The sequence below is a fragment of the Mastigoproctus giganteus genome, chromosome 9 (assembly GCF_048544385.1).
Source record: "Mastigoproctus giganteus isolate SK-2022 chromosome 9, ASM4854438v1, whole genome shotgun sequence".
In the NCBI taxonomy this organism is placed as follows: domain Eukaryota; kingdom Metazoa; phylum Arthropoda; class Arachnida; order Uropygi; family Thelyphonidae; genus Mastigoproctus; species Mastigoproctus giganteus.
Window position 1 is genome coordinate 109,281,384 of NC_143583.1, and position 27,438 is coordinate 109,308,821.

Sequence of the window (27,438 nt, forward strand, 5' to 3'; positions counted from 1 at the left end):
TTTCATGGTTATTCTTTTATAAATCAGAAAACCAAAGATTAATCAACACGCATTTTTCTATAGAAACTATCTGAATTCCATGAAACCTTCTCTAAAGAATCATTGCAAAGCACTGGTGAACGCTCTGCATTGGGTAATATATACTAACAACTACTCCTGTAATTTTATGGACAGATCTACATGGCGGTTATTTAGTAACTTGGAATTGGTCATGTCATTGGTTTTCTCCAATGACATGACCAGTCATTTAGAGATCTCTTGTTGCCAATTGCGGTCTCCGTTGATGATGCCACTGATTACAAAAAGGAAGTGTACCCTTAAAATTATGTTACTGTTATCGGCGGCCAATTCCCTGTCTTCTAGTACCTACCCGATTTTCCACCTCTTTTATTCGTTTAAAGATTAATTTATTCCAGCTTCATTTATTGTGATAGTGAGGGGGAAACTTATGTGATGAATTCTAGATTATCTCAAGAATTACATGAATGAAAGAATTGTTCAAAATTCGGTGTTGCTAGATAACATCAGACTTTTTGCCTTGCAGGTTATGCTAGTGTGTATAAGCGGTAGTAGCCACCCTCTTTCGAGGATCACATGGTGGAAAAATGGTGGATACATTCGGGATCATTTAGAGGAAACTCTTAGTTCGACTTACGGAGGAATATCAACACGAAGTCGGTTGTCACTTCCCGTGACCTCCTCAGATGATAAATCGCTGTTTCTCTGCCAGGCTAAGAATGAAGAGCTTCAGGCCTACGCTAGGAGTAACATCACACTGAGGGTGCGATGTAAGTTATACTTTTATTTTCGTATTAACTGAGTTTTCTTTTGTTTTTTTTTTGAAAATCTCATTCTTTCTGCAACGGCATCTAGAGAACCCTGGGACTGAATGCAGGATGCTACAAATAAATTATATTTTCATGCCTTTAAAGAGTAATTGGATTTGCCCGTTATATAACATATTTTTAAAATGAATATGAATAGTTTTGGAACATGCTTATTACTGCATATCTTAGCATGACAAAAAAAAAAAAAAAAACTCTCATATTAGGGCCACCCAAGAACCAACTCAAATACCCATGTATTATGTCCATAAATTGCGTGTTCTCTGACCAATTTGCCTGTTTTGCTGGCATATCGATATCAAATAGCAAGCCCCCCCCCCAGAGATTTCTGGTGGGGAACCTTGCTATCTATGCCTGAGACCGACTAACTCAGCCACAGATGACAAATGCCCATGAAAGTTCCTCGCGTCAATGACGGGATTCGAACCCTGACCTTTTCAACCCGGTGTCTGGAGGATGTCAATTAACAACCAATGATACCCTTACAAACTGTCTTAGCACAGTTACAGTTTCAGCAATATTGACTCTCACAGTCACACTTTTCAAAGTGGCAGCTCCTCTTTCAGATTGCACCGCCATCCAACGGTGAACAGTCATTCGAGTTTTACTATCTAGAAGAGTTAAGCTAAGTACAATTGCTATAGAATGCGTGAATGATACATTGACTGACTTTTTTTCCATTACCGAAAAATATGTACAACTCAAGTGTAGCGATGAACGTTGTTCTGATAGTTTGAAGCAGCAACATCTGAGACAATCCAGTGTCGATGAGCTTATTCAGAAAACCGACTCATCAGTTTGGATGAAAATTGTAATAAATTGAACATTAGCCGCCAAATATTAACCAAGAGTACTGCAGAAGTAAATTATCCTGCAGCAAACCAATTCTCGCCCACAAGTTGCCAACCTTAAACTTAATACAATTGGGAGTTTAAATTTGAGATTTTATCATATCTCTTAAACAGTCCTGATCTTATCCCTTATGATTTTTAGATATTTGAACTATTTAAACACGTATGTGAAGGGCAGAAGTTCAAGGATAGTACTGAATTTCAAGGGCGTGCGTACTTGGCTACTGAACTTTCTTATCTTAGGATCAAAAAGCATGTTAATCGCTGGAATAGATAAGTAAAAGCAGGAGGTGATTACATTAAATACTGCATATCCACGTTTCTGAAATAAATCACTTTGAAATAATTTTATGTATTGCTAATCAGAGTACTGCAGATAAAGGTTCTTTTGCCCATATCCAAAAAGAGAATCAATTGTATTTCCTAATCACGATAGGCTTGTCTGTTCTTAACAGCGGTACAATCTGATAAATAAAACTAACTTCTCTTTTTTATATAAGTTTAAGGAAACAAAATTTTTGCAGATAGAATTATGATAGATTTGAGCAAATAAACTCCACCCGAAGATATTGTGCGTTGATTGAAGCCGAAAAGAAGAAAATGTTGGCTTGAAATTCAATAGACAAAGTCGAAGTGGCATCTTCAGGTGAGAGAGAGAGAGAGAGAGAGAGAGAGATCAGTAGTACAAAACAGACTTCAATATTAGAGTCACTGAGTGTGTGTGTCTGCATGCACGGTCTAGGAAAATCAGTAACTCTGTGTAGTATAACATCAAATTGAAAAAGAAGAAAATAAGAACCAATCCAACCTTATTACGTCGTGAAGGAAATGAAAAAGAAACAGAGGCCACTACATTCGATACTGTCTATGCCTTTGTCAATGTCAGAAAGTTGGCATTTTTACTTCAAAAATTTCTTGTTTCTTTTCACCGTTATTGAACTTCCGAGAAATTGGGGCGAGCTTGTTGGACGGAAGTACTATCCATAAACTTTCAATTTTTGTTGCTTTCTTGATCACTAAAAGATCAAGTGAAAGTACATGATTTGACGAAGACATTCCACACAAAGACGTATTGCAACGTAACTGATAAGGGAATTAGCGCAAGAGAAATAATAATTAAGGCTCACGAATATGTTTGTGTGGACTTGTGCCAGCGATAGTAGTTATTGCTGATTCTGTTAAAATCATAATAAAGGAGAGCTCTGAATTCTGATAATTAACTTCAGCTGTTAATCTGAAGTTAATTATCCTTAGCTAGTACGTACCATTAGAGCGAAAGAAATTTCTCTGCTTATGAGATGGTTTAGATGGCATCAAAATGCGTTATACTCCCTTCTTTGTAAAAGAGAAACATTTATTTTTATATATTTGCATAATACCTAAAAGAGCTATTAAACTATCACTTGGAATATGTCAGAGAAAAAATATGCACCGTTATAATTCACCAAATATCTTATTTAATTAAATAAGTTCTCTCGGTCGGAACTATCTCATCAAAAATTATTTCAGAAAAAAGGAAAATTGCATTCCACAAAACAGCATATCCTCTGTGACAGTTGATTTACGCCACTTTGTTTGTGGAAAAGTCCGGATCGAATTCAATTCTCGCCGCTAAACGAAGTAAAGTATTTCTCATTGGAACTCTATTAAGTTCTTTTCATGTGGCGACCAAGTTAATCTTTCGGACAGAGGTATGGGCTCCCTTCCCAGAGTTTTATTCGCAAACTCTAAATAAACATCAAATGAGTGCACCAATTCCTGGTTGAGTTGCCTTAGCGCTTATTCGAACCCGACAGTTCTTTGAACCCTTTTTTTCTCGTAATTCTTGATATTAAGTCGTGTAAATAGCTTTACATGTTGTTCTCCATCCTATATTTATATGGAATAATAAAATCATTCCAACTTTCACTTATTCTCATTGGATTGATTTTATTTAAATATAAACTTTATTTCCAACGCTATCTTCAAAAATCTGATTATTTATCTAGTGTAATATGTTTGATGTATATATACACACACACACACATTTTCTTTCCTTTTTCAGATAAGCCAGAATTTCTCAATACCAACATGCGGGTTGATATCACCGAGGGAGAAAATGACATCATTAACATGTCTGCTACAGCTTACCCTGAAGTAAAGCAGTATACGTGGTCCAAAGATGGCGTCAATCTCATCTCCATGCCAAAAGAGCAGACAAATTCTCCTCCTCCTACTACCGTAACTAGTTCGGGCCCTCTCCTCCATCTCCAGAACGTCTCCCGAATGGATTCAGGATGGTACGCTTGCCATGCAGAAAATGAAGAAGGAATTTCGAATGCGACCGTCAATCTGAACATTCTGTGTAAGGAATGTTTATTTTATCCTCAAATGGCTAAATATAATATTCTCCATATAATATATATATATGCCTGGTATTATTTAGCATAATGCATTGAATCGAATCTCCACACGGACCTTGCTAAACACGTACCTCCAATAAGCTAACCACAGCTTCAAAGTACATTAAAATTCAGCAACGAATAAATCAATGCATCGTCCGTATGCAAAGATTACTGAGTGATATCCCAGAAGGGAATGTTTCATCTTTCGATTTTATGAACATGTAATATCAGATTCTCCTTTGCAATCTATGACCACACAGATATCACTTGCAATTACTTCAATATGTTCATTAATAAGAGGAAAATGGAATTAACAAGTTGATAATTAGCAATGTACCTACATTTTATATTATATTATTATAAAATAGAATGTAAAATATCAAATCATTGTAAAAACTGAAAGAAAAAGCTAAATATGGTAAGAATAATAACATATTAAGTTTTCTCCACAAGTTTCGGCCATCTTTGCTTATCGTAAAATAGTGGTGCTAAAGGAAATATAAATCATTTTCCATAGAAAGTAGCCTTATGAGATCACCATATCTGTGTCTTCTCGTTCTCCTCATCCCCAATAATTTTCTTGTTTGCATTCCAGTCCAACTAGATTTACAATAGCCTACATGTTAAAGAAGGTTACTAGAATTCTCAGATGATGATTGTTTTTATATCCGTGATCTTAACACAAGAAAGCTATTATGAAATCATTGCGTGTTTAAAACTCTTGTGATACAGAGGAAACGACTTCTCGTATGCTTATGCCAAAGAATTAAAGCTGTAAGTAAACATACGTTTTTTCTTTCAATAAGATTAACAGGTCTTGTTGACCGTTCTAAAAATTCCAGAATCTACCTGACTTCGAAATTTTAATTGCCTGTTCTTCCTTATCACCTGTTGATCTAATTATTTTTTCTTTTGTTTCTGTTATTTCGATCTTAAATAACTGTAAACGAATAGTCCTATGGTGGCTAAACAGGAGGACGTAGTCACGCGTAAAAAATACCTTTTCAGTCTTCTAGAGTTAAAATTCCGCTAAAACAGATAATAAGTCATGCTTTAATTCGAGTCCGGAACCAATTTGAGTTTCGCAGAAGTAAAACCCAGGTCATCGGAGCTCGCATTTTGTCAAGATAACAAATTCCTCTACAACTTGAAAGACAGACAACTCTGTCATTTTTATGTTGTATAAACTTATCCTAATCGGATTAATTATCTCAGCTACTTTCTGAATCTTTAATCCCTTGTACTACGCACAGATCATCTTTTGTTTTTTACTTCTACTCTAAAAAAACTGCTTATAACAGGATCCTTTCACCTTGCACGTTTAAAAAATCTCGCTAGTAGATGGACATTTTCCTTCCGTTTTCCACCACCCTCCTCGCCAATAATTCAAAGTAATTATTTACTATTTCTCTAAATTTAGCTTATAAAGATTAATTTAAGTTGTATGATTTTAGTTCTGACTTAATTCGTTTAAATTGTCTGGCTGTCGTTAATTTAAGTCAGTAAATTCCTCCTAGGACAAGAATATTAATCTCTGTGGTTGGTTTCATTTTATTTCTTTACAATTCTTGTAAAGAAATAAAATGTATCGTTTCTGAATAAAGTCATTGTGCATGTGTCTTTTCAACTACTTTCTGCCTTGTATTTATCTTTCATTAACTCATCATCCAGATCCCCGATTGTTCCCTCGAGTCTGCCGATGAATCTTTTGCAAACCAGTGATTCCGATGTCAGGAATAGACCTCCTCCGCACTGTTCTGAGACTTGAATGTTTGCAATTTTTGTATCCTTTTGTATAGTTCCCTCTGTGAGCAGTTATAAAATTGAAAGGTCCTAATTGAAAGCAAAGAAGTAATTCGCTGTGAACGCTGATTGATTACGTAGTAATTGCTTCAACGTTTCTTGTACAAGATTGCGTCTTGTCAGCACTGCAATTTTAATACTGCGTTCGTTGTAATTAGCTAAATATAAGAGAACTTCTCATACCTTTTTGTAGATAAAGAGACGTTCTCTTACATTTAACAATATTACTTACGTAGGAAAGATTGAGCTTCATTGCACTTATATTTCCTAATCTAAAGTTGTAATTAGCGTACTTCCTGAGCAGTTTACGTTCTTTATATTCGACGAGAAATGCATAGAATTAATTAACCCATTCTACATTATTCAAATAGCTTTGATTTGCAAACTATACTTTTCTGTCTTACGAAAATTATCTTGGTCTAATTATTGCGGAGGGGTTTTCTTTACCCCCAAGAGAATGTTATTCATGAACATTTTTGAAAACATTCTAGAAAACTCTTGATTAGTTGGCAGTTTATATCTGATAAGCCTTATTATGCTTGCTTTTGAAAGGGCTAAACTATCAAGTGAAGAAAATTAAGAACCCAGAGATTCTTAATTTTCAATCCATGATCGAAAATCTACATCTTTCTATGAGTGAGAGAGATTTAAAATCTGAATTTGTACCTTGTATTTGTATCAGAAAAGTGAAGAAACTTTACTTAGAATGCTTTAGAAGCGCTCTTGTTTTCAATTAATCTGTACGAACATAATATCGATCTGTTTTGATTTCTTTACTGAACACGTTGCCTCAACAAAATGTTTAATAACAAGAGATAATTAGACTGACAGGTGTTGAACATAGCGATAAAAAAATACGCAATACAATATGAATAGCAAACGTACTGGCTCTACAACGAATTGCTGATTATAACCCTTCAAGCCTAATGTATAATAATTGTTGCTTGTGAAATACTTCAATAAAGTTTTAAATAATAATAATAATTAATCCCTTAATATTCTAAACATTATATCTTACGAATGCCCAATGTTTCAGATGCATAAATAAATACATAAAACAATATATTAATGATTTTCAAACGATTTAACATTTTGCGCTATTTCTTTATTTTGCATACAATGTCAAAACTATTTATTTGCAGTGTGGTTTAACTGCACGTAACTTTACCACCCTCCTTTCGGGCTGTAATTCGTTTAAAATAAGGAAAATGGCAGCAATGTAGGTTGTTACATAATAATAGTGTTTCGAGACATTGCCACTAGAATAACATTCGCTCGTTGTCATTTCCAGCTCTTATTTACAACTGCGTGCTGTCTGTCCCCTTTACAACCAAATTTAATTGCAAGAGTTACATATTTCTCTGCTTGAAAATGCTGTAATTATTTGGTTTTTACTTTCCGTTCAATAATTATACGCTGCAAACTATGCAAGGAGTTGAAAACGTGCCACAAAAGCAGAACACCTGTTTGTCCAAATTGTTCTAAATAATTTGTTTTCAATTTTGAAACTTAATAAGACCAATTTGTATTACTGGCAATTTTTTTACATTTTTCCCAGCTTCCTTTGTAAGGTGAAGAGATGTTTAAGGGGACTACTAATCTTCCTTTCCTTTCCTTTCAGGGCCCCATCTTCCCCGTATTCTTTAGGAAACCAATTCTTTTCTCTTGGTCGCTTTGTATAATGTATGATTTTCGAACTTCATAATTTTCTTAATGGCGATGAAATCAGATTATAATTGAATTATAATGTTTTTTGTGCATAATATGGGTTGTTTATTTTATTCTTTTAGGGGTAGCCTCTGCAAGACTATTTTATCTTAAAAATAGTCAGTACGTTTTGTCGGTTTTTATCTGAAAATATGAAACCACATCTGATCGATTTGTAATCCTGTTTATATTTAATTTCAGTTCATTATATTCATTAGTGAAACAGCCATATTTAGTTAATTCTTCTTTTTGTCTTCATCATAGCACACAGAACTCTGCGTTTTAGGATTTAAATAATGATTATTTGTTATCTAAATACACTCATTTGCCAAAAAAAAATTATTAACATTTATTTAATAAATAGTAGGGCCACCTTTTACCAGAATTACAGCCAGCATCTGTCTTGGCAAAGATTCGACTAGGTGTCTGAGGGAGTTTAGCTCCAGATTTAACCATTAATCCATCAGGGTTTGTCAATTACTGTATTTCGATCGGCAGAGACTCACGATAACGAACTGGCTTTTCCGACGTGTCCCAGACATTCTCAATTGGATTCAGATCTAGAGAGTTAGGCAGCCAGGGTAAATGTTGGAAGTCTTGAGAATGTTTCTCTAACAATTTACACAGACAATTTTTGCACCGTGAATAATTACATTGTCGTCTTGAAAGAATTCATCGCAATCTGGGTAAAAATGAAGTAATGCAGGGCAAAGCTGGTCCGATACGACAGAAAGATATTCATAGGAGGTAAAACGATCGTCTGGCGGTATGAACGGACCCAGTTCCTACCGACAAAACATACCCCACACCTTGATGCCATCTCCAGCAGCTGGATTGGTGAACACGAAACAGCCTGGATGTACGGCTTCACAAGATTCAGACCACACTTTTACCGTACTATTTGTGCAAAACAAAGTGTAAATCGAGACTCTCAGACCGCATGATCTTTTTCCACTGTTCCACAAACCAGTCTTGGGAGTTGGAGGCGCCATTTCAGTCAAATCTTTCGATTTCATACGGAAAGAAGTTATTTCGTATAGGCACAAGATTACTAAATCCCAAATTCCTCAACTCACGCCGCGCATTTTGGTTGGAAATGGATCTATTTTTTACCCGAATTGAATTTTTCAGTAATTTGTATCACTCGACCTTCTGTCTTTTTCTTATCACTGGATCTTTGATGAATGGACCTTCTGTTGTGACGCACAATTAACTTTAAATTCCTCAAGTCTCATTCTTGGAGTACCGACTTTCTCCTGCACTTCTTCCTTTATGAGCCGCATTCCCCCTTTCGTCTTTTCAGTCATGAAATACTTTTGAGATGGCTGCTTTCGACATACCAATGATTTCCTTCATTTTCTCAATTGTGGCTCCTGCTAAACGCGCTCCAACAATAACAATTCTGAAAATCTGAATGATCACCTGTGCCTCATGACCAAATCGACTGAGAAGCCCCAGAAAGCGTACAGTATTTATTTGATCATACCATGTAACTACTCACATTTGCATTACCGTATATTTAATTATCTGTTGATGTCAACTGCAAAAAGTTTCTATTTTTTGGCAATCAGTGCATTTTGGAGATCTTTGAATTTTTTTATCTTTCAAAATCCAAATTTTAAATCATTCATGTATTCTTTCACTCTGATTTAATTGGACTGGTTACTATATAAGGACCTCCACAAAAGGTATAAGTCAATGTACTCTATTTCTTTCTGTCCATTTATTTTGCAGATTCTTAAATTTGTTTCGTACCTTATATGATATGCTAAAAATAAATATTCGTTTAATTTCTTTTTATTGTTCTTCGTTTATTCTGTTGGTTTGTTTAAAAAGCCTATGAGGTTACTCAAAAATCGTGTCCCAATTTTTAAATAACGTTTAAAATTAAATTTTAAGACTTGCCCATCGCAAATCTAGACCAGCGAAAACAAGTTCGTATTTGTTTTCTTAAAATGCATCCACAACTTTGAAGTATGTTCAAACTACCGCTTACTAACGTACTTCGAAGTGTCTTCAAACTACTTTTGTTTAAAAGAAGACAAGTTAGAAAATTATCACGAGGAGATTATGTTAAATTCAAGCAGTTGTTAATATGTATACTCAGTCTTTCATGAAAATTCATAGAGCCGCTGTGTCTTTTGGCATTTTAAGTTAATTTAAAAATGGTAAATTTATTCTCTTCATCTAGATCCTGCCAGCATCGCTAATCTGACCAGTACGGTAGCTGTGAAAGAAGGGGATAACGCATCTTTTGAATGCACTGTTGATGCCAATCCGCTAGCGGAAAACATGATAACGTGGAAGTTGAAAAGCTCCGTGGCGCGTGAAACCCACGATTCCACAGACTTTGGTCGGTCGATTCTGACACTATGGAACGTTTCAAGACACGACGCTGGTCTCCTGCACTGCGAAGCATTTAACGGGATCGGAAAAGCTGCTGTCGGCACTGCAAAACTAGGAGTGATGTGTGAGTCAAAAACTACCTATATTGAAATAAAAAATGCCTTCCTTTATTCTTTATTCTTTTTTCGAATAAATAATCGAACATGTGACATGGTACACAAAGGGCGTATCTTACAGCATCTTTCTATCCTCTTTGTATTAGACAGGCCATTCATACTACGGCAGAAAACACCACAGAAAGCTGGAGCCGAACTGGGAGATGCGATAACCTTGAGCTGTGGGGCGGACGGTACAGGGAATGTCAGTTTCTCGTGGACTTTCAACAATACCATGATCGTCGGAGAAGCTAACGATCCCAAATATAACGTCAACGTCAGTCGTCACAGCAGAACGGTCTGGCTAAGTTTCCTCACGTTGACAAAGGTTGAACATCAAGATTTCGGTCGTTATTCTTGCACAGCACAGAATTATTTTGGGGTCGACCATGGAGACGTGATCCTTCTCAAGAAAAGTAAGGAACTCTCGGTTATATCGATTTTTTTTTTTCAAAATCAGCTTAATCTTTGATAACCAATGTATTTTTTATATATACATAATTTTTAAAATGTACACTGTACGGCCACTTATTAGGAACACCTCATCATCAACGGAATCCACCCCTCTGTCACGTGTCCGTACCAGGCTACATACATAAAGCAAGTAGTCACACATGGAAGGATAAGTGACTATCCGCTTTATGTAGATCATTCTGCTGAATTAGACACACGACAAATTACAGCGTGCGTGTGCGTGTGTGTGTCAAAACTATTTGCAGTTGGGTTGGGCAACTGCATGCAACTTTGCCACCCTGCTATATTTCGGCTGCAATTCGTTTAAAACAAAGAAGATGGAAAGGAATTCAATGAGAGAATGCACCAAGAGGTCACGTAAACGGCTTTTCAGCGTAGTGTGATAGTCGATGCCAGATGTCCAGTGCGTGTATGAAGAACACTGTCATGGCATGTCCACGCACAACAGTTCAAGTGTACCAGGATGATCCAATGGCTAGAAAAATCCAGCCAACAGCAGGCCTTTGGCCGGAGAAAAAATCTTACTGATCTAAGAGGCTGATGGAAGGTGAAAAGAATGGTGCAATCTAACAGAGGCCACTACTAAACTTCATATTATAACATCCGTAAGGATTATATTCAACTTTCAGCCCATCTATATTGGCCTTCGATACCGACAGGGTCTGGCGCCTTGACTATTCGTCAAATGACAGCGCAGTGCAACAGTAATGTACAAAGGGGAGAGGATATATCGAAAAGCACAATGCGCAAGATCCTGTCACGGATGGGGAAGAATTGTAGATGATCTCACTGAGTCGCACTCTTTCAGCTAAAAACAAGCAGCTACAGGTATAGTGAGTATACACTGGATATTGAGGGAAAATGTCGCTTGGTCCGAGAATTATTGTTGCAGTTGTTCAAAGCTAAGACGAGGAACAGAGTATTAGTAGTGGAAATGAAAACAAGTTTATACAGCATCAACATACATTCAGGCCTTAAACACCTCGATTAGATCACTTGCAAGTGTCAAGTCTCCATATTCTGCGCAATTTTCAGAAATGAAGCTTTTCTTCGTAAGTGCACCCTACCCTTTGTTCCCTTCACCAATCTTGTTGTCCTCCGTATCAGCTCCAGCAGCTCTATATCCTGCCTAAAATGAGGCCTCCAGACCTGTATGCAGTACTCAATGTGGCCTGACCACTGCCTTATACAATGGAATAATCACCTCATTATCCCTGCTAGCAAAATTACATGAGCTGTCCTGGCAGCCTGTCTGCACTGCGCAAAGAACCTCATATTTCACCGCACAATTAACCCCAGGTCTTTTTTATTTTCCATTACCCTGAGTGCAAGCTGATGGAGGAAATATGTTGGTGTGGGGGGAGCCCATGCCCCGAACTTCAGGCTGTTCTCAGGACTACAGAAGATGCGACTCATGAGTAGGTCGGTGTACCTAATAAACTGGCCACTCACTGTACATATACTTTTGAATAGAACTTTTTACTGTCCTATGAATGGAATTAATATTTTGTACAAATTTTTAAAATGTTTGTGTATACATATACACTATCTTTCAACGTATATCCGGACACCTCATCTCATGGAAAAGCTTGATTAATTGTAGAAGTCACATGACAGGTAGATTGCAACACTTGTTAAAAGAGTGATATAAAAGGAATGCACGCTTAATAACAGGCACAAAGAACAGAATGGGACGATAAAATACTTTGTTCCCTTCAAATATGGTATTACAAAGTAGCAGGCGTTACGTTGTTTACAACTGCAAATGGCGCCTCCGAAGCCAGGTGGGCAGGAGCAGCAGTGCGTAGCACACGCTTCTTGATTAGACCGGGGTTCGAGCCCGTGCCCACCAAATACGGAGGATGCGGAAAGGTCAGGGAATGACCACCGCATATCGCCGGAGCAATATGGCCTTAGTTCCTAATGCTCCAAACAACAACTGCAAATACTACTGTCTATCCTACTACGCATGCCCTATCCGGTTCGTATTCGTCGATTTAAAATTTACAGAATATTGCAATTGTAAGTTTTTTTGTTGTCGTTATTATTAATCATTGAGCTATCCAAACTCTTCCACTTTGCTACTTTGGTCGACTTGCTCAAATCTGAGCTGAGACTTGATCGAGATGAACTCCGATGGAATTTCATTGATCGACAATGGCCTTTTACCTTTTCATTGGTTAGTTTCTTATTCTGATGACCACATCCAAAGAATTAAAGCTAACACCCATTACGATGTCAAAACGTAACGGATGCTAACTTTATTTCTGGGAAGATTATTTGGTCTGTGTCCCCTTGTAAAAGGCAACAGATATGATTAGTGGAGTTCGCCCTAACAAAATTACTTGTACAAATTTATATGCATAACGTTGGGATAAAAAAAAAAGAAGAAAAATCATTACTTTGAGATATGAGAGACACCAGAGCTGCTCTCTCATATCCGCTTAGTTATTTTGTGGGTAAAAGTGTGTGTTCCGAACCGATTAGCATGTTGTGCGGGCTGAAAAACCGGAAAACTCTCACGGAAAACCTTATTCCCTACGTGTAGATCGACTAATTACTCTTCGATTGATCGATTGAGAGGACTTTAGAAATGCCTCCAGTCGTCGATGGAAATTGAATCCAAACCTTTTCAAACGCTAATGTACGTACCGCCTAAGCTGCCACGAAGCACTAACGTTTGGAACAGAAGGTGGGGGGGGGGATTACTACAGCTCTTTCAGCTGTTTTTCTTCGATACATTCCACTAGTACAGGTCATGCCGACTAGCTACATGTTTGTTTCCACCCGAAATGAATTTCGATCCGATTTCGAAATTCTAATCATTAGTGGACAAGTTTGATGTCTTTGCTTTTAGTTGATTGATTAAGGGCATTTTCCCTTAACCGGATAAAGCATCTTTACTTTTTCCTTCATTTGCGAAGGAAGTTGTAAGTGGATGAGTCATTATTACACGATCCCATGTGAAGTTGGGTTAAGCACCAAGCAATTAACTATAAAGTGTCAGTATATTATGTCTGTAATTGCGTGTGTTCTTCTTCGGTCGGTTTGCTGGGCGAAAAACTAGTGTTCGGGAGTAAAAGCCAAGGGGGGGGCCCTCGACTGAGGCCAACTAACTTAGCCACGTTGTGAGAAAAAAAAAAAAAAAACACTTTAAAATTCCTCTTGATTAGAATTCAGAAGGGTTTCCCATCCCATGTAAGAGGATGGTGCTTATATTCACAGTACTACTAACGGGGATTCTACGGGCATAAAAAGATACTTATTACAAATTCGTTGAAATAATTCTTTGAAAGATGATAGAATTTCTCAGCATCCTCCGAAAGTTCAAGTCATATTCTCAATTCCATGTTATAATTCGTCGTTTAATCTTATAATATGCTTCTCCAAACCAATCCAGATTCCTTCCCGTAACTTGAGAATATTTACATTTTTCGTCTCATCTCACTCATGGCCAGAGAGGTGGGGCTAGACTTCCATACCAAACATAAGGCTGAACATAAATTTCGAATAACTGTGTACCAGGGATACAAATCCAAGCAATTTGTGTCAGTAAAAGATCTTCATCGTTCCAATGAATTTCCAAGACAAAATACATTTGTAAAGGTTTGATTCTTTTCAATATAATTCACAAACCGAACTCTATACATTACTTTGCTGTACTTGAATAGATTTGTGATGTTTTCTTGGACTGTTAAAGTGTACCAATGCTCTAATGTTTCATGAGCCCACTTAGACTTTTTGGGCTCTCTCTCTCTCTTCTAGGATGGTCGCAACTTTAAAAAACCTTCATTAATTTTTACTTTCACCCATAAGAAATTAAATACATTTTAAAAGCAAATCTATATGCAAATTAGGGCCGCTACAACGCCATCGTTCAATATAAGAATAAATTCCTAATAAATAGCTCAAACAAAACATTACTTTTGTGATTGGAAAATCATTCAAATCACCACTCAGACAGTTCATTTATGAGGAAAAATTATCTGATGTAAGAAACTGGAAGAAAAAAATGAAACAAATTACAGAAGAGAAAATGCATTCATCTTGTGAAATTAATGTGATATTCGGTTCTTATATGATTTCATCTTATCATGGAAATCAATCAAATTTAAAAATATATATATATATCTCAGTATTGTTTTACATATTTCCTAAAATCATATTCAAAAACATTTAAGAGTTAAATTATTTTAGTTACTTTAACCTAATTGCGAGATATTAAATATACATATTATATAAATAATTGGATAAAATCTTTCAGCGCGACGGTTGCCACATTAGATCTTTCTTCATTGGTCTCGATAAATCTCATTTCTTGTAACTGGAATACAAATGCGCTGTCAGGTGCAGCAAAGAGGTATAAAATCACATATTTGAAAAGGCATTTGTCATTTAGTGAATGGCTGAGCGATTAAGCCTCATGAATCTATGCCAGAAAAACGAATGAAATGCCCGAACAGAAAGTTAAATAAACTGACACTTCAATGCAAAAATTATGACCTCAAATAAGGTTTACGACCAAAGAAAAGCTTCTTCATTTATAGATTTGAGTGAAATTGTTATCTGTGGGTTGCTTTGTGTATACACACACTTTCTGTCTATTTATTTTCCCATTATTTGACAACATCAATATTCATCAATTCCGCTTAAAAAATAATTCAAACTATTGGGCTATATGCATCAAGAACTATTTTTTTTTCTAAAGAACTAGTCACAATGAATTCGATGTGGACTATTGACACAGTTTATCGATTAGCTAAGATCAAAAGACACAGTTCGGTCCCGCATCGTGAAGCCAGAATGGAAGAAATCTTATAAGTTTGGGAATTGAGCTACGTGGTTTCTATCCATAAGATAAACTAAACTATGCATATTATATATAAGAAATATATATAAAATTAAGGACACTTATTATCACGTGAAATAGAAACAAAGTATGTTTTATTAATACTTATATCTATTACAAGCTCAATATCCTCACTTGATGTTTCAAGATTCTTACCGAATCTTATCTTCAGTCCAAATTGGATTATGGGTGAAAGGGAGAATCATTTAATAACGAAAGCGGTACTTAATAATATAATTTTGTATATATTAAACATAAATATTTTATATTATTTACATCACTGCATAATTTTACGATTCAGATTAGCTTCATAATTCATGTTCTCCACCAAAGCGAAGAAGTGAACTTAATTTAAGATAAGAATAATGGAAACTTTTATACTATATTACACATTAACTAACACAATAGTTCGTTTTTTGTGGCTACGAAAGGTTTTTTTAAATGAGCAAATAGATTTAACTAATATGGTGTGGGCACCAATACGTTTGTAGTTGGGAAATACAGAGCTGGAAAGACGAGTGATGTGTATTAAAAAAAAAAAAAAAAACTTTTAGTGCCACATAGCCAGATGTAATTTATCTATGCTGTATCAAAATTGCACCATTGTGTTGGTTAATGTTGCCTATATTATAAAGGTTTCCATCATTCTTTCTTAAATGATTCCTCCCTTCACCTAGCCCCATTTGGTCTCAAAAGAATCCAAAAAACGTCAAAAAGTGTCCTTAATTATATAATACATAGAGTTTATGAAAACAAAATTGCCTAGATTAATTAATCTAGGCAAAAAATTGTAAGATAATGGTATCCTTTTAGATATTTATTTTAGAAAAAATGCCCACGTTCATAATCTTCATAGCCAGCGTTATTGTTTGTACGGTATCAACTGGTTCAAGAAAATGATTCATGAACTTCTAAACCAATCAATTTACCCAACAGCAAGACAGATCACATATTATCTCGTATTATATAAAAAAAGCACATTGATAAAGCACTGCATTAAAGCCAATACCAAAACCTCGTTGAGAGGGATCAACAAAGGTTCATTTTTGTTTTATGGGATAATTAAGCAGACAAACTTGTATCACTAATTCACTAAAGAGATTGAACTGAATTTAATGAACCTTATTTGAATTGTACAGAAAATTTTTTTTGTATTTTTTTCGGTGTGAAAAGGAAAATTGCTACTTCATAACTTTTTTTTAATTGCTACAAAATTAAGAAATTAGTTTAACATTTGTTTAGAATAATAATTTATCAACTTAATTCAAAACAGCAGACATGGAAATTGTGAAAAAAATTTGGGAAAGCATGTAAGTGTCGCACACACTGGTAATAAATTTTAGCATAGACTTTTATGTTATTTTGACGTCCTCTCACGATTAGATTTTGCTCTTTGCCATAAATCAGGATTCAATATTGTACCAAGAACATCCTGGAATATTAGTAACTTTAAAAGGCTTCAAAAACATTACTGTGGACAAGATAAATCTGTCCTGCAAATGCAATCGCACCTAAATTCTCACAGAAACATTCTCTCCCATTTTTAATATATCAATAAGATTTCCTCCATTTTTCAAGCGGTGCATTACCCGGAAGATTTCGAGTCGTTCATGGCTAGCATGTAATTGCATTTCTACCGTGCTCTACACTTTCAATGCAAGGTTCTGATATGGGCAAAAGCCCGTGAATGACAGGGATCATTGATTTATGATACCGTGGTAGAAGCCATGTTGCACATCTGTTATTTGAAAATCCAAAGTTCCATAAAGTTAATTTATTTTTATAAATCGATAATATTTAAAATGCTGTAATAAGTTTTAGGTAGGCTTCCATTAAAATTTCTTAATTTCTCCCTACATTATCATTCTTAACTGATCATTTACGATAATACAGGAATTCACAAACATTTCAAAATCTGTATGGTTTCCAAAACTTAAGCAACACACCTACTTTGTAGCATAATCTGCACGTATAGTATAACCTATCAAGCAACCGCACAATTATTCCTATGCCAATCAACCACATCAGAGTTTCCAGTGGGTTAAAAATATCAGCAAAGAACCAACTACATCTGACTGAAATGTTGACTAGAGCACCAGTGGAAGGCTTTCAGGCTCATTAGTCGCAAGCAGATGGTTGCATCTGCTTGCGAAGAAGTTTTCAAGAATCAGGAATTGGTAGCAGACCTAGAGCAAACACTGTTGAATGGAGATAGATACCTTCGACTGTCGGCACAAAAATGCAAGTTAGCAATACCATCTCGACTACATTCGGACCTCATGGCTTCCAGTGGGACGTTTATACGTCCGCCTGCACCATAAGAAAGATGTTTCCTCGAGGATGACCACAATTCAAGACAACTGATGGTGTATATTGCCTTCATCCCCACTTCACAATAGAGAGAGAGGCCAATAGAAAGTGTACAATGTTTTTCAGTGTCCATATTTTCTCTTTAGAGGGCTTCGAGACGTAGTCATCTGAAGGGGGAGCTATGGAGACAGAATTTCCCCCGTAACATCATTGAAAGGAGCGCGCACAGGAAGAGAAGCAGTGTACAGATATAGAGATGACATCCTAGACCGCATATCAGATCTCATGCAGATACAACCGGGGAGGGGAAGGTTTCATCTTACAGGATCATAGTGTCCAAACACGCATCGTACCAGACTGGGATAATCACTATCTGGAGATGAACACCATTATCCGCATATCACATGCTTAAGATATGCACTGCTGTCCTCCCCAACCACTTCCATAATCGCCCCAAGGTTTTATAAGTGTTCGTGAACTAGTATGCATCATTACCAACAGTGGTAATGGTGCGCACTAACGAATGCAGCACATCAATGACAGTCCTACGTTGCAGTCAGAGAACAACATATCCCCTATTAAATACTGACATTCCATCCACGACTTGACTTTTCACCAGTAAGTCCTCTTCGATGTGTGCATGTGCATTTATTTCATTTTACCATTAATTGTTATTTTCTGTTTACCAAACTATGCAATATATTAAATGCCATCTATTTGGTCGAATATTTCCGCTGGTGGTTCCCAAGATATATTGCGCCGTTTTGTGACTGTTGCTTAAATTTTGGAAACAAGTACAGAAAACCTTCATAACATATTTTCCATTACATTTGTACGTACTGCTATCACAACTTCGCTGGTCACATGCTATAAAAATATCCAGGAAAGTTCTAAAGTAATAACTTCTCGTTCCTTTAAACTTTAACAGCAGTTAAAAAAAAGAAATAAAATAACACTTTCTTTTGTCATTAGCTTTCCTCAACTCCGTTAGAGATAATTTTTTATCGTGTTTTCAAGTGACATCTGAAGCTCTAATAGAATTATCTAAGTTAACAACAAAATATTGTGTTCTGTTGTTCGTATTATTAGTTCAGTTTGTTACAGGCTCCTCACAAGTGACTCTGTAAGAGGTTAGAACAGTTCACAACCAACAGGCCAGTTTATCGATTCTACGAATATGAAGCAACTTTACACACAAAGATAGAATCGCCTCATATGCACATCTTCCAACAAGCTATTGAGACAGGAACACTAAAGAAAAGGGAGCCCTGTTTTTTACAGTTTGGGGAGGGGGTGTTTCATTATGACAATTTCAGCAAGCGGAATGATGGTCGAGAAAAAAAATAAAAAATTCTTCTGACAATCGATGATGGATTTTCACTGAAATCATTAAAATTAAAATAAATATACAATATTCACTAGTATCACTTAACTAAAATAAGTACAAATATTCAGTAAATTAGAAACAATGTTGTTAGGTACTGATTCAGATTATATTGTAGATTGGCATTAAACTATGAATGAAGATTAAACAACAGAACGTTGGGAAAATGTATCCCGAAATTCATGTTCCACATTGCAATAGCGCGGTTGTTGATTAACAAGTTTAAGAAAACCGGATCAGTTCAGACGCGCCGAAGTCTGGCAGGTCGATCGTTTCAACAGAAGTCAAAGTACTGGACATTTCGGTTCTCATCATGAAAAGTCAGAGAATATTTAGTTCACAAATCATCACAACAATCATGCGTCTCATACGAATCAACAAGGAAAGAGCTAAAAAAAAAAAAAAAATCATTTGAAGTTGCATCCATACAAGATATCGTCAGTGCATCAACTGCAAGAACGTGACCACTTGAAGAGTGTACAATATTGCCGATTATTTCGGGATTTCCTTGTAATTAATGGATAAGATATTCTGGACATCGCCTCTTTAAGCAGTGAGGTGTAGTTCCATTTATCCGGGTACGATAACCCTCAAAACAGCAGTGTATGGTAGATGGTTAATCCGTGTGCCATTCAGGAAACACTCTGCATGAACAAAAGATCGGGGTGTGGGGGAGGAGGGCATATATACCACAAAGTAGAGTAATCGGTCCCATATTCTTTGAGGATGCTACCAACTCAGAGCGTTACCGTGATATGATTCGCTCTTTATCCGTCATTTCGCATTTAACTGAGGGCGAAATTGTCCGGGGCTACATCCAACAGGATGCTGGGTTTTGTTTTGTTTTTTTATTTATTGTATTTGGCAATCCCTGCCATCTTTGGGCAATCCCGCCAGTCTACCAAAACAATCCTCATGTTCTCAGTGAAAAAAATCAAGAAGGTTAATAAAGTTTTCCCCTACACTGAAGTGGTACGAGTCTTCGTCAACAAGCCAAAAAGGGTAGATGCTTGTCTACACGTCCGTGGGGACTATTACCAATACTTATTGTAACTGTACATTCACTACTTCCACTCCAATCCATAGCCTTATTCCAACAGGTGCACAGGAAGTTTTCACTCACCCTTTATAATGCCTGAATATGAATTATAATAAGGGTAACTCGTGTGATTTCTTTCAAAGAACATTCCAGGGTAATTACATTATGCGTTTATTCATTCAAAATTTTCCTTGACAGAGAGAATTACGATATCAGGAAATGTCTGCATTGCATACAAATAATACGTATTTTAATTTTTAGAATACCTCTCTAATGATCATATCACTATATTCCATAAATATGGCTTTTCTTTCTTAAAAATAATTTATCTTCATTAGTTGGACTTTTTGGATTTTTTGCAGTTCTTCCCAAGGCAACTAAGGACGTGCAGCCTCGGTATACTGTGCTTGTAAATTGCATTATTCTACGAGTGATTTTTGCCTGTTGCGGAATTAGTAAACTATGATTTCCGTGAGAGAAAAAAACTATACTCTTCTCGCTTGAACTCGAACCTTTCCATGGAACATGAGCGATCGTAACCCCTGTACTGCCGTAGTACAGGGGTTACGATCATTATGCGGTGGTACAGGTCACCTTGCGTAGCTCCCTGGTAGTCCAAAAGGTACCAAGGATTAAGCAAGGGTTTTGTATTAGTCATAAACATAATGCTGTTCTGTCTTCAAGAAAGCCTTCCCGTCAGTTTATTAATCTCAACGGTGCAGATAATTTCTGATAAATTTCAAAATTTTCACCGATCATTTATTCTGTTTGTGATATCGAGTTTATAGTAAGTCAATCAAACTGGATATTGTTATAGTTTATATAGGGCGATTCAAAATTTTCACAACCCACCAAATATCAATAATTAAAATTTTTAATTCTTTAACTACCATTTCACTACCAGATTATGTGATCGAGTAGTTACAATAGTGTTAATTGGTACTGGTGAACTGGGATATTTTTCCAGAGATTTCGTTTTGAACTTCACATAATTTTGAACAAAATTATGGTATATTGTTGTTGTTGTTATTTATTAGTTGTTGGCGCATCGTCTTCTGTGGCCATAATGCACATCGCTTACTTTTGCTTTCCTAGTCTGGTTTCTTTCAAATTTTAGATCTAAATAATACCTGACTTTATGAAGAGATGGTTTTCAAATGAATTCATTGACTTGCGGTGATTTTTGTGTTTTAAATCTGATTATATAAGCCTAGAGGAAGCCTATTAATATTAGGTAGTGAAAAACTTCGCTTATATTATTTTCTTCACTTAAAATGTTTTCCAACGCTAGAGCATCTTGAATTTTAGTTACTGACCTAAAAGCTATTTTTCTTTCGATTATAAAGGCTGGACCATCTAAGTAGTAAATGTTTAACTATTTGTTGTATATGGCACTGACTGCATTTGAGGTGGTTCTTCTGCTTTAAGCAGATAGAAATTGGTTACGTATGTATGCCCTATCCGTAACCTGGCAGGGGTTACTTCTTCTTTTCGGATATCTCTTTTACTGGATTTCCACTGCTTTAAAACTGGTTTAATTTGAAAAAGTTTATTATGAGTTTGCTCATTCTTTGCTGTTCACTTTGATACTACATCTGTAGTCTGTAATGGTACTTTGGTGGTTGAAGAAAGGGTGAATATTGCCATTTTTGCTGCATAGTCTGCTTGTTCAGTTCCTTTAATTCCCATGTCCAGGAATTCAACAAAAAGTAACATTTTGTTTTCTTTTAAGGAGTTTGTTTTGGGTGACTGGGATTTGTCTTAGACTTGGATGGAAATTCCTTGTGTTGCATTGTATTGCTTGCATTACACTGAGGGAATCTATGAATATCAGACTATGAGGGTAGCTTTTGCTGCCATATTTGGTCTATTGCTAACTTCACTGCTTGTAATTCAGTTGTGAAGATGCTACATTCTGTTGGGAGAACTTGGGTTATTGTAGTATCAGAGAAAACTGCTGCCGCGTCTACTTTTGTATCGGTTTTCGATCCATCTGTATATATTTGCGTATATTGTGGATATTTCTCTAGATATGCAGCATGTAGTTGTTGAAAGCTGCTTCGTGGTAGGGAATGTCTTACCCAAGAGTGGAAGTAGGAGACCCAGTTTTTCATCCCTCCTTCTGCAAACAGGCAAAATGAAGAATACACGCTATTACAGGAACAAGATATCTCTATCTTTTATAGCCTTAATTGCTTTGATGCTTAACTTCACCACTTGGTATATGTTGAGCTCCAAAGATTGTTCAGACATTTATCCCAATATTTCAAAACAATACAGGGTTGTTATTGTTGTTACAGGAATTTAAATGCAACGGCAACTTAGGCCATATTGTGCCGTATATACATTTGTATAATATGTCGGTAAATTGCGCATGTTCTGTGGGCGATTTGCTGGATGAAAAACGTGCGTTTCCAGAAGGGGAAAAAACATACTACCCTTGCCTAAGATCGACTAACTTTGTGAAAAAGGGCCATAAAAACTCCTCCTGTCATCGACGGAATTCGAACTCAGGTTTTTTCTTGCCCAGTGAGGGAAGTACGGTGATTATACTAACTGTGCTACTCACGTGCGGGGTTAGCACGATGGCATCGTCACCATCCTCCCCACACCGGCTGGAAAAGAACGGGTTCGAATCCCGTCGATGACGCTAGGAACTTTAGTGGACTTTTTTTTTCACTCCGTGGCTGAGTTAGTCGGTCTCAGGCGTAGACAACGAGGTGTCCCCCCCCCCAAGAAACTGAGATTTTTCGTCCAGCAAAACAGGCAAATCGACCAGAGAATACAAGCAATTTACAAACACATTACATAAATAGGTATATAGAAGAAATTCTGGGTGACTCTAATAAAATAATTTGAAAATTTGTGCTACTAAAGACGGCAACAACGCCTTGTAAAAATGCCTGAACAATCTTGGTAACAACGTTGAAAATTTATGTAACCATGTCAAAATATACTCTACTAGTTTTGTCAGTATCAAAAATAAGTTTGAAAAATATACGTTGGTTGGATGATTGATTTTGCGCCAAGACAAATAAGGTCATTTAGGAGTCAATGTGTTTTGTCTAGGAGTTTTTGTGGAGGAAGTCCATGGGGGAAAAACCATAAATGTTTTACTCTTTGAGACAGGAGTCGAACTCCGCTCTTTTGACTAGTGTGGAAAGACAACGATCGTAACCACTGTCTAGTCGCGACCTACAGCAGCCGCTGGTGATTTCGGCTGTAACGATATTTCTTTTCTTATTGGAACATTTGCTATGTTTTCCACAATTCGAGAGAGGTCTGTCTAATCTTTAAATTAAGTTTATTATTGTATGACAGTGACGGAAAGTATATATTTTTTTACAAACACTCAAAAAACGAATGAACACTAGTAAATCAAGCGAAACAAAAACCTGGAGCAAATTTTGCTACCTTTCGGACCCTATAGAAGCGCTCTAAAGCGTTGCAATGCACAAGCCTAGGTTATTTGCTGCATAGCCGCAATGAGAGCCAATTATAAAGTGGCACGACTCTTCGTGCTTGACTTATGAATACAACTATATAACATTTGGCGATTTATAACTTTATAAATACAAAATAAATTCGAGTCAACAATAAAAACTAAATATAAACAGTAATAAATACTAAAAAGGTATTTACTTGTATTTTTCGGTGCTACTGTACCAGTGCAACGGCTCAATGGCATTTTATAGCCAGCCACCACTGATCGCAGAGGCAAAAATTTAAGAAAAATCAACTATTTAATGGTAGTTTCTCTTCGTATCTATTATTAAATAACTTTAATTGAAACACATTTTTTCTCTCCCAGGTATTCCTGATATCCCTGATGGTCTAAAGGTGCTCAATACCACCCACAATAGTATTCTCCTAACGTGGATACCTGCCTTCGATGGGGGATTCCCCCAGGTATTTATTTTGCGTTACAAAAAGCCCGGAACGGAAAACTATTTCTACATAAACATCCCTAATAACACTGCCATTTTTAACGTGTCTGGGCTTGACACGCCATCCGAATATGCTTTTTCCATATCTGCCAGAAACGTCTTAGGCGAGAGTGGCTTCAGTCCGAATGTTCTGAATGTTCAACTACAGGGTAATTATCTTCATTTCGCTTTTAAGCATTTTCAATAGAGAAATAATTAATTTCTTGAAGAATCTAACCTTTAAAGTGATAGTTTCTTGAATGATAATTCCTCTAATTTGTTATAAAAAATGTAAGTTAATACGAGGGGATATCAAAATTTTCGTACTCTTACTAGAAATAATAGCCCTAGAAAGGTGAAACTTCACAGGAACTTTAATCCTTTTCTGTGTACTCTCCATGTATAGTAACACATTTCTCGCATCTATGGATCAGTTGTTTAATGCCTTGATCATAGAACTCCGCACTTTTTTCCTGAAACCACGATTTCACTTCATTGAATGGTGGGGAGGAGGTGTGCTTCCACTGCTTTGACATGTCTTTGCTCTCCAGATCATACTGGTACACCCAGCATTCGTCATTAGTCACCAATGGATCAAAAAATTCTCAACATCCGCATTACACAAATCCAACAGTTGGCGAGAACATTGCATTCGACATTGCTTCTGCAAAGGCGTCAGCAATCTTGGAACCCGTTGTGCGGAGACCTTAGACATGTGCAGATGATCATGTAAAATGCTGTGGGCAGACCCATAACTAATTCCCACTGCATTTTCAATGAAATTAATTGTCATACGTCTGTCAACTCAGCACCAGCTACTCAACCTTTGCAACCGTTTCACTGTCTGGGAATATTGATGGCCTTCCTTCTCTTGGCTCATCAAAGACACTTGTACGACCGCACTGGAACTCCCGTTTCCACTTTTTTACAGTATCATAGGAGGGACAATTCTGCCCATACACAGCTTTCATTTCTTCATCAATTTCCTGGGCTTTCTTGCCCTGAAAATTTAAGAACTTGATCGCTGCTCGATACTCCACTTTGTCAACCATAGCGTCCTTCCTCAGATTCAGGGATCCACCTCTGGTGTACAATCACCTATAGGAATGAAATTTCACATGTTAGTTATTGAATATGTAGACAACTTATATTAAAAACGGCATCTTCCTACTGATGACATCTTCCTACGAACCTTTTTATACCCCCTCGTATTATGTTATTCGTGATTTCTTACAACAACAACACAAGCTGTGTATGACGCGCGAATACAATAGAAATATGTAAATAGATTATTTTGACCATTTTCTTGATGCTGGTATACTTCGTGAGCAGTAACTTATGTGGGTGGTGTTATAACTGATTTCTTACCTGGATGATATTGTGGTTCTTTTCAAATAATGTCTTCTTATATTGATCATCAAATGCCTAATTAGTTTCCCTAACTATTAGAATAAACTTGTTATTAGAAGCTAGGAAATTAAATGTTAGAATGGTTTGTGGATTATTAACAGTTACATGCAATACATCATCATAAAAAATCTCTCTGGTTCTGCTGAATTTTCTTACTCGAACGCAATCATCTGATGATTGATGCACTGTCAATTATATTCTTAATATATATTAACATTGATAGAAATAGCCTATTTACACTTATTGTAGTTTTGAAAGAATTATAAGTTAGCCTTTCCAGATTGGGACTTTATGGGCATCCTGTATTTAAAAATAAAAATTTATTAAGTACATTACAGAGTGTCCTGCATTATTTATAGGAAAATAAATCAGTTAAATAACTAGTTACAGATGAATTTTAATCCATTCTTGCTTTATTTATCGATAACCTTTAAATGGAAAAATGTTCCCTAAAATTGATTCTACCAAGAGTTATAAAACAAGTAATTCAGTACTTAAAAAACAAAATTCCATTTAAAATTTTGGATGTTTTTATGATGAAAAGAAATACCAGCAGACATTCTATATCTCTACTGAAATTGCCTTTTAATCGCAGTTTTTCTAGATTTGTTTTTAAAGCAAAATATTACATTCTTTTCTAATATTTAGAAGCAGGAATTGTATTAATTTATTGAACTTCGAGGATTCAATCTTCCCCTCCACAGTACCGAGAAAAGTCAGTTGCTATCATTGGATAAATATGATTTGTCTGTTTCCAGAGTAGTAGGAAAAAAAATCGATGGAAACGCGATGCTTTTTCTGTTAGTGGAATTATCTATCGCAATTTCCATTTGGGCAATTTTATCAAGATACTAGTTAGTTTTAAGCCGTTTTAGTTTCCCATTCTTCAAGAAATAACAAAATGGCCACTTTGTTCTGAGATGGAATTTGTATAAAAACAACACAAAAGAGGATTACAATTTCCTGGGAATTGTACAAATAATATTCCACTTATAGATAGTATTATTCGTGTTAAGCAACATTCAATAAATCCCTTTAATATCTTAGAGGATATGGCACAAAATTATTTTTAAAATTTTACATAATTAAAGAAACCTATTTGTCTTTTGAAACAATGATGCAACAAAGAACGGGTACAAAAAACTCAAGAAATTTGGTACTCGTTCTATTTGTACGCGAAAAATTTCGACATAGTCGAGAGTCCCTCAGACTCAGTTCTCCATGAGAAGTTACTGCGTAAGCAGGAACCTTTTGGGATTACTGGCAAGATTTTAACATGGATCGCAGGATGGCTACAAGGAAGAAGGCAGATAATTGTGATTAATGGATATTCTTCAGACTGGTGCGACGTCAGAAGTGGGGATTTCCCACGGATCGGTTCCTGGACCACTGTTGTTTCTGATTTTCATAAACGACATCGACGAAGGGATAAAGGGCGTGATGTCAAAATTTGCAGACGACGTAAAGTTTGTGATAGTCGTTAATGTTTAGCAGAATGCAGCGCTCCTTCAAAATGACTTGAACAGGCTTCAAGAATGGTCAGAAAAGTGGCAGCTATGTTTTAACGCAGCAAAATTCAAGGTCTTACACTTGGGAAATAGCAACCCCACAATAACTTGTACACTTGGTGGGGTCGAATTAAAAAAAGTGGAGATAAAAAGAGATCTGGGAATTACGATATGGGCAGAAATTAAGTTTTCTGAGAAGTGTAAACAAGCCAGGAAAGCCATTGTGTCCTATCGATGATTTATCGAACAATATCCTGTAGAGATAGGGAGGTCATAATCCCACTGTTCAAGGCAGTTGGGGAGATGTTACTTGGAATACTGTGTCCAAGTGTGGAGGTCTCATCTAAAAAAAGACAATGAGCTTGGTAACCGCCTTTGTGAGTAGCATAGTTGGTAGAATCGCCATCCTCCCCACACCAGACGGAAAAGACCCGAGTGCTGATTGAG

At 36.3% G+C, this 27,438-nt stretch overlaps 1 protein-coding gene across 4 annotated transcripts in view; it reads left to right on the forward strand.

Annotated features, from left to right (window-relative positions):
• The window catches only part of LOC150080630 (nephrin-like), a 382,937-nt gene that overhangs the window by 319,996 nt on the left and 35,503 nt on the right, over positions 1 to 27,438 (forward strand). For 3 of the 4 annotated variants that reach the window (XM_090381105.1, XM_090381107.1, XM_090381108.1), the window contains exons 13-17: positions 545 to 788; positions 3,741 to 4,040; positions 9,782 to 10,060; positions 10,199 to 10,507; positions 23,959 to 24,243. In XM_090381105.1, the coding sequence (XP_090237231.1) occupies positions 545 to 788; positions 3,741 to 4,040; positions 9,782 to 10,060; positions 10,199 to 10,507; positions 23,959 to 24,243 (1,417 nt within the window). The remainder of the gene's footprint in view (positions 1 to 544; positions 789 to 3,740; positions 4,041 to 9,781; positions 10,061 to 10,198; positions 10,508 to 23,958; positions 24,244 to 27,438) is intronic. The other variant, XM_090381106.1, reaches the window with a different exon arrangement.